A 10,464-nucleotide genomic window follows, 5' to 3' on the forward strand; every position below is an offset into this window, starting at 1 on the left:
ACAGTGTATTTGATCTTCTCTAGCTTAAGAAAGGACATGGTGTCCCTGAGCCACTGAGTGCTGGAGGGAGCTTTGGCAGACTTCCAGTGGAGAAGAAGGTGGCGTCTCGCCAGCAAGGAAGTGAAAGCTAGAACATCTAACTGCTTAGAGGTGAATTGGTAGTAACCTTCTGGGAGCCCAAATATGGCAGACTTTTATAGTTTTTGAAAGTATTTTTGACAGAGTATCACAGTAGTTCTGCCAAGAACAAGATAATAAAGGACAGCAGTAGAGCATATGGGTGAGATTGCAGGATGAAGCATGACGTATATCGCAACTGTGACATTGGGATGAATTTGTGACAATCGCGCTTTGGAAAAAAATGAACCCTAAATAGTACCTTGAACTGTATGAGTGTGAGTCAAGCACAAGTTGAGCTTGTGTGAACTTTGTTAAGAGCAACGTCCCGTCAATCATCATCCAGGTTCAAGCCCAGTTCAAACTCCCAGGAAGCCTTGATTTAGTGGCTGGTGAACTGTCCACATGACAGAAGTTTGTTATAAACCTTCGAAATGAGTGACTTTTGATGGGGATCGGTGCTGAGAAACTCCTCCCAGGGTTGACTTGGAGGAAAGGGGGGGGGGGAGTGGAAACAAAGATTTAACGCAGTGCCTACTTTGAAAATAACAAAAGAGATGAGAAGGTGGGAGATGAAATTCACATGATAGATCTGCAAAACTATGAAAGACACCATCCTTATACAGATCTTTAAAAAAATCCAGGCCTTTGTCGTGCCATACAGAGAAGGTGGGGTCTGTAGACAAGGGTCGAAATAAATGATTCTTCAGTAAAGGAGCTAAGGTGGGTGCTGAAATAAATTTAAAATGCTCCCTGAACTGATACCAAATTTTGATGGTGGAACGTACCACTTGGTTATTTGTAAAGCCAGAGGGGCTGGTTGGAATAGGGGAGGTAAGCAGAGGAATTAGGGAAGATGAAACATGCCTCTAACTTACACCATGGCAGATCTGTTGAATTAAGCCAAAGTGAAATTATTAGAATGTGTGTCGTCCAATAATACATCTGGAAACTTGGCAGAGAAAGTCCACCATTAAATTTGCATCTCTGAAGAATCGATTTACTGATTCTGGGTGCCTTTCCACGCCATAAAAGCCAGAAATGGCTTCGTCAATTGTTCAAGAAAAACGTTTCGGCAGAAATAGGGGGAGACATTGGAACAGAAATAAAAATTTGGGCAAAATGTTCATTTTAACTGTGTTAATTCTACCAGTCAAAGACAGAGGTAATCTATCCCATCTTTGAAGGTCAGATTTAATTCTAAAAACCAAAGGAGAGAAATTAGCTGAAAAAAGTGAGTTCAGTTCCCTGGTTACATTTATCCCCAGATACTTACAGCTGGAGGGACTCAATTTGAAAGGGATATCAGACTGATTGAGTTGTATTGCCAAAGCATTAATAGGATAGTATTCACTGTTGGAGAGATTTACGTTGTAGCCTAAAAATGATCCAAATCTCTGAAAACCAGACAGAATTGCTGGTATAGAGTGATTTGGATTTGAGACATGCAACAGCACATCATCAGCATAGAGTGAAAACTTAAGTTCCATGCCCAAACGTGATATCTCAGTGAAAGTGGAAGAAGATCTCAGAAAGATTGGCAAGGGCTCCATTGATAATGCAAATAGTAGGGGGGATAAGGGACAACTTTGGCGGATGCCGCGAGATAATGTGAAAAAACTGGATTGAATGCCATTGGTGGTGATACTAGCTTGTAGGGACGTATAAAGGAGCCACATCCATGAAATAAATACATTTCCCAGCCCAAATTTACTTAATGCAGTAAACAGGTAATCCCAATCAACCCTGTCGAACGCTTTTTCAGCATTGACTGGGATAACTACTTCAGGGGTTGTTGTTGAAGTTTTAGAATAGATAATACCTAAGAGGGTGTGGACATTATAGAACAGCTGGCGCCCCTTTATAAATCCGGGTTGCTCATCTGAGACAACATTTGGGAGAATATTTTCCAAGCGATGGCCCAAGGCCTTAGCAAGGATCTTAGCGTCCACATTTATTAAGGAAAGAGGTCTGAATGAGCTGCAGAGATTTGGGTCTTTGTCTTTTTTTAGAAGCAGACTTATGGAGGCTTGTTTTAAAGTTGGAGGAAGAGAACCATACTGCAGCGATTCGTTATATACAGAATGCAATAGTGGGGCCAGATTATCTTGAAATCTTCTAAAAAATTAAACTGGAAATCCGTCGGGGCCAGGAGCTTTATTATTTTGCATGGTATTCATAGCAAGGGTGATTTCCTCTACTGTCAATGGTAATTCAAGTTCTTTAACAATAACTGGGTTTATCATGGGGAAATTGAGACGATCTAAGAAAGAGTGCATTTCAGTGGTGTCAGACGGAGATTCAGATTTATATAAAGAAGAGTAGAAAGTGCAAAATACACAGTTAATGACAGTGGGGTCCCGATGCAGTGTGCCAAGTGAGTCTTTTATCTTAGGGATCATGCACGAAGCTGCCTGTCAACGTAGTTGGTGAGCAAGGAGGTGGCTTGCCTTATCACCGTGCTTGAAGTATGTGGCGCAACAGCGTAAAAGAAGGTGCTCTGCATCAGTGGTTGTGGTGAGATCAAATTCAGTCTGCAATTCAACACAACGTTGGAACAGACTGGGAGAGGGAGAAGTAGCAAGTTGTTGGTCCAAATGACTAATATTGATAGAGAGCTCTTGCAGTTTGGCTTTACGGGTTTTATTCAGATGTGCAGAGTAGGAGATAATTTGACCCCGAAGGTACGCTTTTAGCGATTCCCACAACAGTGAGCGAGAAACCGGTTACATCTCGTTCTGATTAATAGCAATAAACTCATCAATTGCAGCTGCAATGAATTTATTGACTTTAACGTCTGAGAGAAACAAAGTATTGAACCTCCATGGAACTGAGTACCGAGGTTGTGAAGAGAACTGGATATCTAAAGAAAGAGGGGTATGGTCAGAAATAACAATAGGATGGTAATTAATAGTCAACGCTTTGGAGATTAGTTTGGCATCAATGAAAAAATAATAATACGAGAGGAAGAAGAATATTTCTTGGTGTGGGAGTTGTAGAATCTCCAAGGATCAATGCAACCATTCTTAGACATGAAATCAGAAACTGACCTCGACATTGATGATGGGGTCAGGGTTTGTGGGTTAGAGCGGTCTAGTTTGGGGTCAGTTATGCAATTACTGTCCCCTTCGAATATAAACAGGTTATTATTCAATGATGGGAGACGCTCAAATAGCTTATTCATAAAGTCTGGGGCATCGAAATTTTGGGGCATAAATATTAACATAATAGGATGGGAATATGAGACAGTGTACCTGAGACGATTAAATATCTACCATTTCTATCAGATATAACTTAAGAAGCTGTAAAGTGAACTGACTTGCCAACTATAATGGCCACCCCTCTGGCTTTAGAGTTGAAATTTGAGTGAAACATCTCAGAGACCCAGGGGCATTTTAATCTGACCTGGTCCTTGGTTCACCTATGGGTTTCCTGCAGAAATACTAGGTCAGCTTTAAATCGTTTTAAATGAGTAAATATTCTCTATCTCTTAACTGGGCTTCCCATGCCTTTAATATACCAGCTCACAAACCTAACAGAAGAGTCACTATGAGGGATTCCTGAATTACTAATATTAGTGGTCATATATTGAGTATTTAGATATAAGAGGAAAAAGAATGCGGGGACCCGCCCTCACCCCTCTAGAAAGGGGAAAAGATTAAAGAAAAGATTAGAAGACGATTTAAAAAAAAGAGGAAAACACAGCAAGACAAACAAACACAGAAAAAAGCACTAATCTCTAACGAACTGATCAGCTTGAACACCAAACTGCCCCACCCCCTCCCCCCACAGCACTTACCACGCCCCCATCCCCAAACGATGGAGAACCCAGTGCTAACTCCCCAACACATATGCTTACGGCTATTGACCTACATGTGACTAAGGTTTGGGCTCCTGCAAAACCTAGTAATGATAAACAACAAGGCACCAAGTAACAAATTCACACAAAAGCGAAAAGTACAAACAGTACATAAACAAGTACAAGTAATCACCAGTGACCGTGTATAATGGGTTGACAATTACCGCAGACTGTATATAATGAGGTGAAAATAACCCCAGACTGTGTAAGATATGGTAAAAACAACAAACTGTATATAATAAGAGACTAGTAGAGGGACAACCTCAGACTGTATATAAGGAGGGAACATAAAAACAACACACTGTATAAAACAAGGGCCTCGGCTGCTCTGTCTAGAAGGAAAACCAGAGGACACAGTCCGCATACGAAGAGGCAAAACAAGAAGCACAGCTTGCACATTAACAGGCAAAAATAAAAATCGCAGCCTATATATCAACAGGTAAAAGCAGACCACAGCCTGTCTATTGGGAAGCAAGAAGAGACCACAATCTGTATATGAGGAAGATAAGGAAAGACCACAGAATCGAAAAAAAAAGAATGAAAATCAGGCTGTAAAAGCAATACCCACAAACTGTAGCGCATATAAAACCCCCCAAACTATATATGGAGTAAAGAGTCAGTAATTGTCTACCTGAGTGGTCACCTTATCGTCAGCATTATATATTTTCCCTCAGTTCACTTTACTTGCTCAGTCTCTTGATGAATGTGCTGGCGTCTTCCGGTGACTTCATTAAACTCCTCCTCGGCACCGTTATATGTAAGCAGACCAAAGCGTATAGCGGAATCCCACCGAGGCGGCGTCGGGTATCATTGTAGGCAGCCCGGGCCGCCCGGGCAGTCTTGGCGGTGTGATGGGGAAAGATAGAGACAGCATGTCCCCAATCTTGATCCGTTGTTGGGCTCTGGCTCGCTGCAAGACATCCACACAGTACGTGTGATAATGTAGTCGAGCGACTATTGGACGAGGGCGCTCACCTGGTTTCGGCTTCGACTGGAGAGTGCCTTGAGTGCGGTCCAAGAGGGGCTCTTTTTCAAGTGTAAGAGCATCTTACATCTGCTATCCTCTTTCAATGTTGTATTATGTAAATTGCGTGAACACAAGATCCATTGCACGCTGTCCGTCTTGGGAGAGAGATCCTCCTCTGTTGCTCTCCCTGAGGTTTCTTCCTATTTTTTCTCCCTGTTAAAGGGTTTTTTTAGGGAGTTGTTCCTCATCTGATGAGAGGGTCTAAGGACAGGATGTTGTGTTGCTGTTAAGCCCACTGAGGCACATGTGTAATTTGTGATATTGGGCTATACAAATAAAATTGATTTGATTTGATCTTGTAGCAGAGTGGAGATAGCCGCTGCAGTGGAGGAGATGGGTGAGTCCTCTGCAATTCCCAATACCCTTATATTACTGCGCCCTGATCTCGCCTCAAGATCTTCGCATTTATTGTCCACTCTTACCAGATGGGCTGACAGCTGCTCCGCTTTGGCCTGAAGCGTGACGACGTCGTCGGTGCAGGTGGACAGGGAGGTTTCCGTTTCACCTACGGTATTTTTCAGAGCTTGCACTTCAGACTCAATCTTCGTGATGCTACCAGATAACTCTGATTTCACTGCCTGTAGCTCCGTCTTGATGGATGTTACATTCTTGGTTAAGGCGGCTTGAAGTTCAGTTTAAAAAAATAATCGTCATCTCGTTGTGAAGGGGTTAGAGCAGCTCTGCCTTGAAATCGGGGGCTGCAACATCACCTATGGGCGCGGCAGCACCGTCCGAGCGGGGAGAGCAGCCACTACGAGGCGGGGACGAGGAGTGCGGAGCAGGCCGCTGCTGTTGTGCCGCTGAAACGCGCCCGCTTTTATTTTTCGAAGACATTGTAGTCGACCAGAAGACAAAAAAAAAACGGAGTTTTGGGAAAAAAACTAACACCGAAAAAATGCAAAACGTGTGCCTGGGATAGGAAGTTTTTGCAGGAACACCGAGAGTCGCGACCTACTCCATAGATCACTACACCGGAAGTCTTCTGGCATCTGTTCTGAACCCGTTGGGAGGCAGTAATGAACATCACATTCAGAACACTAGGAATGTTGTGGACAAGGTGAGGGACATATTTATGGAGAGGATGAAAAAATGGTCTCTTATGATGTTAAGTCTCTTCACGTGTGTTCCTGTTGATGAAGCAGTGGAGTTAGTCCGTATGAAATTACAAACCGACCCCACCCTTAGCAATAGCACCACCCTTAACACTGACCAAGTGTGTCTGCTCCTGAAGCTGTGCCTTCAGTCCATGTACTTTACATGCAGGGGCAGTACTATAGGCAGAGGCATGGGTGTGCTATGGGTTCCCCAGTCTCACCTGTAGTGGCCAACTGTAGTGGAAAAGAGGCTCTGATGTCCTATCCAGGGACACCACCATTGGTTCAGATGTGTGGACGACACCTGGGTTAAAACTAAATCTCAGGATGTAGCACATTTCACCGACCACATTAACTCTGTGGACACCACATCAAGTTCACCCGGGAGGATGTGGAACATGACAGGTTAGCCTTCTTACATTGTGAAACTGCAAGTGGTGATGGGGGAAATGTGATTGTTGGTGTTTACCGTAAACCAATACATACTGATCAGTACTTAAGGTCTGACTTTTATCATCCACTGGAACACAAACTAGGAGTCATCAGGATGCTGGACCACCGAGCTGACAACATCCCCACCGACACAGCGGCCGCAGAAGGGGAGAAATCCCACATTAAACAGACCCTGGTTAAGTGTGAGCTAACACATCAGACCAGAACTCCACAGTCTACACCATCTACAGGCCAGTGGCCACTCTTCCAGGGATGAGGATGTGCACATCCTTGATAGGGAGGAACGCTGGTTTGAACGGGGATACCGATGCCCTCTTCAACTCTACTGCGGAAGAATGCAACTAAATTCTCCATTTTTTTGCAGACAAAATCGCCGCTATCAACAAATCACTGTCCCCTGCATCTGACTCAGCAGCACCTACTCCGGCCGCCCTTTTCCCCATTCCTCTTGACCTCCCTACCCCTCGCCCTGATCGCCGCCTCTCCCGCTTTGTTCCAGTTGCTCCTACCACTATCTCTGAACTCATCAGCTCATCAAAATCCACAACCTGCTCCCTTGATCCCTTCCCCACCCCCCTACTGAAGAAATGCCTCCCTGGCATATGTCCCTACCTCACTAACCTTTTCAATTCCTCACTGTCCCATGGAATTGTCCCCTCTGCCTACAAAACTGCAGCTGTCACCCCAATTCTCAAGAAACCTTGTCTTGATCCATCCTGCCTCAACCATTACTGGCCAATTTCCCATCTCCCCTTCCTCTCTAAAACCCTGGAATGCATTGTCGCCACACAACTCCAAACCTACCTACACTCCAACAACCTACTCGAACCCCTCCAGTCTGGTCTTCGCCCACTCCACAGCACTGAAACTGCACTCCTTAAAATACTTAATGACCTCCTCATCTCTGCTGATACTGGAGCCCTTAACATCCTCATCCTCCTCGACCTGAGTTCAGCCTTCGATACCGTGAGCCACAACATCCTGCTCACCAGATTGAAAGATGTCGGTATTGAAGGCACCATACTCAGCTGGCTCCAGTCCTACCTCTCCAGCAGGTCACACTTCATCTCACTTCACAACTACTCCTCTGTTCCATCCACAGACAGACAAGGTGTTCCCCAAGGTTCTGTACTCAGCCCACTCCTTTTCATCATCTACATCCTCCCTCTTGGTCAGATTCTCCGCCATTTCAACTTGGACTTCCACTGTTATGCTGATGACATCCAGATATACCTCAGCACCAAATCCCCTCACAATCCACCCCTCTCTCACATCGACTCCTGTCTGCAATTAAAGTCTGGATGCAGCAAAATCTTCTCAAACTCAACAGTGTCAAAACTGAACTCCTCTTCATTGGCTCCAAGTCCACTGTCAGCCAAATCAACAACCTTGCACTCACCATCAATGGCACTATGGTCTCCCCTTCCTCCCAGGCACACAACCTTGGTGTGATCTTGATCCCACCCTCTACCTCGAGCCACATATCCGCCAAATGGTCAAATCCTTCTTCTACCACCTTCGCAACATTGTGAAAATAAGATTCTGTCTCACTTGCCCTGCTGCTGAGATACTGATCCATGCCTCCATCTCCTCCCGCCTTGATTACTGCAACTCACTCCTCTATGGCATCAGTGCTAGCTCTATCAAGAGACTCCAATTGGTCCAGAATGCATCCGCCCAACTTTTAACTTTCACTAACTCCTGGCACCACATCACCCCAGTCCTAAAAGACCTCCACTGGCTACCCATCTCCCACCGGATCAATTACAAACTCCTGGTTCTTACTTATAAAGCCCTTCACAACCTGGCTCCCCCATACCTCACCAACCTCCTCTACCCCTACCAACCCTCTCGGTCCCTCAGATCCACCTCAGCCTCCCTTCTCTCTACCCCCAGGTCCAACCTCTGCGGCTTTGGTGACCGAGCCTTCTCCAGAGCAGCTCCCAGGCTCTGGAATTCACTCCCCCAAATCATTAAAGACTCAGAATCCCTCCCACTCTTCCAATCCCGTCTCAAGACACACCTTTTCTCCATTGCCTTCTCGTGCCCCCCCCCCCATCCGCTCATCCACCCCTGGTCTGGGGCAGGCTGGGGACTGAGCGATCGACCTGCCCCCTCCCTCAACTCCCTCCCCAACTCCCTCCCCAAGCACATCGGACACTGCTGCGGGCTGCCCACATTCAGGTCATTGGTTGTGACTCATCTCTTTAGACTTCATCTGTGATTTATGTGATTTATGATGTTTGTTTTTCTTTCCCTTTTGTGTGTGTTTAAGTGGGAGAGTCCTGCTGGTGTCGTGTGTGGCTGCCGCGCCTCCCTCTCGTAGCCCCCCTTCCCACCCACCCCTGTATGTCTGTGTTATGTTTATCTGTCGTCTTGTTTCACCCCATTTATTGTAAAGCGACCTTGAGTATTAGAAAAGCGCAATATAAGATTGATTTATTATTATTATTAAGAGGCCATTTATGTGAAGAGGGAACGACCATCCCTGAACTGAGGGGGGGGGGGGGCTGAGTACATCTGTCACCATCTTACAATGCTGTGATTGCAACTATTCCCCAACCCTCTGTGAATAGTACACATGGCCACTGTAACTCTAGTTAATGGTCACACCCATATTTGCATATGAAATTGGTGGTTGGTTTGGGTGCCACTGTATTGTTTATAAGGGTGGGGTACCTGCAGTCAGGTGAGACTAAAGAGGTCACTTAGATGATGATGACACGTTTCTGTCAATAAACGTTGTGTCCAGATGACCTGATTCAACCTTCGTAGACTCTCTATTAAACACACCCATGCTGTTGATGTTGATGGCTTGTAACTTACAGTTGTCTTCTCTCTCCTCCTTTCTCCCCCTTGCTTCTCAGGCTAAACTTGTTCTTCAGAAGGAGGTGGTCAGGTCTCCTGTCTCTCCTGCCTTCCTCTCTCCTGCATTCTGCCCCCCCTCCTCTCTCTCCCCCTCTCTTTCTCTTTCTCCCTGCTCCCCCTCTTCCCCTCTCTCTCTCCATGCCCGTCCGACTCCCTCTCTCTTTCCTCCTTCCTTCCTGCGTGCAGCTCCTGGGCCAATCAGGTCATCCCAGGGTTCAGTCCTCTTCAGTCCTTACTGATGATGTCAGCAGCAGACCACAGCTGCGTCCGTCTGGGCCGACCCCTGACCTTATAAATCCAGGAAACCACACACACACACACACACACACACACACACATGCACACACATGCAGACTGCGGGCCGTGCATGTGGTGGACCTCAACACATGTAGACTGTGGGACGTGGCATGTGGTGGACCTCATCACATGCAGACTGTGGGCTGTGGCATGTGGTGGACCTCATCACACGCAGACTGCGGGCCGTGGCATGTGGTGGACCTCAACACATGCAGACTGTGGGACGTGGCATGTGGTGGACCTCAACACATGTAGACTGTGGGACGTGGCATGTGGTGGACCTCAACACATGCAGACTGTGGGCTGTGGCATGTGGTGGACCTCATCACATGTAGACTGTGGGACGTGGCATGTGGTGGACCTCAACACATGCAGACTGTGGGACGTGGCATGTGGTGGACCTCAACACATGTAGACTGTGGGACGTGGCATGTGGTGGACCTCAACACATGCAGACTGTGGGACGTGGCATGTGGTGGACCTCAACACATGTAGACTGTGGGCCGTGGCATGTGGTGGACCTCAACACATGTAGACTGTGGGACGTGGCATGTGGTGGACCTCAACACATGCAGACTGTGGGACGTGGCATGTGGTGGACCTCAACACATGCAGACTGTGGGACGTGGCATGTGGTGGACCTCATCACATGTAGACTGTGGGCTGTGGCATGTGGTGGACCTCAACACATGCAGACTGTGGGCCGTGGCATGTGGTGGACCTCATCACATGTAGACTGTGGGCCGTGG

At 46.4% G+C, this 10,464-nt stretch overlaps 1 protein-coding gene across 1 annotated transcript in view; it reads left to right on the top strand.

Moving 5' to 3' along the window:
* znf385b (zinc finger protein 385B) overlaps positions 1-9,657 on the top strand; it is a 26,547-nt gene extending 16,890 nt beyond the window's left edge. The window contains 1 exon segment of the mRNA XM_056288974.1: positions 9,418-9,657. Within this exon segment, the coding sequence (XP_056144949.1) occupies positions 9,418-9,657 (240 nt within the window).
* Positions 9,658-10,464: the final 807 nt, after the last annotated feature.

This window comes from Lampris incognitus, chromosome 11 (assembly GCF_029633865.1).
Source record: "Lampris incognitus isolate fLamInc1 chromosome 11, fLamInc1.hap2, whole genome shotgun sequence".
In the NCBI taxonomy this organism is placed as follows: domain Eukaryota; kingdom Metazoa; phylum Chordata; class Actinopteri; order Lampriformes; family Lampridae; genus Lampris; species Lampris incognitus.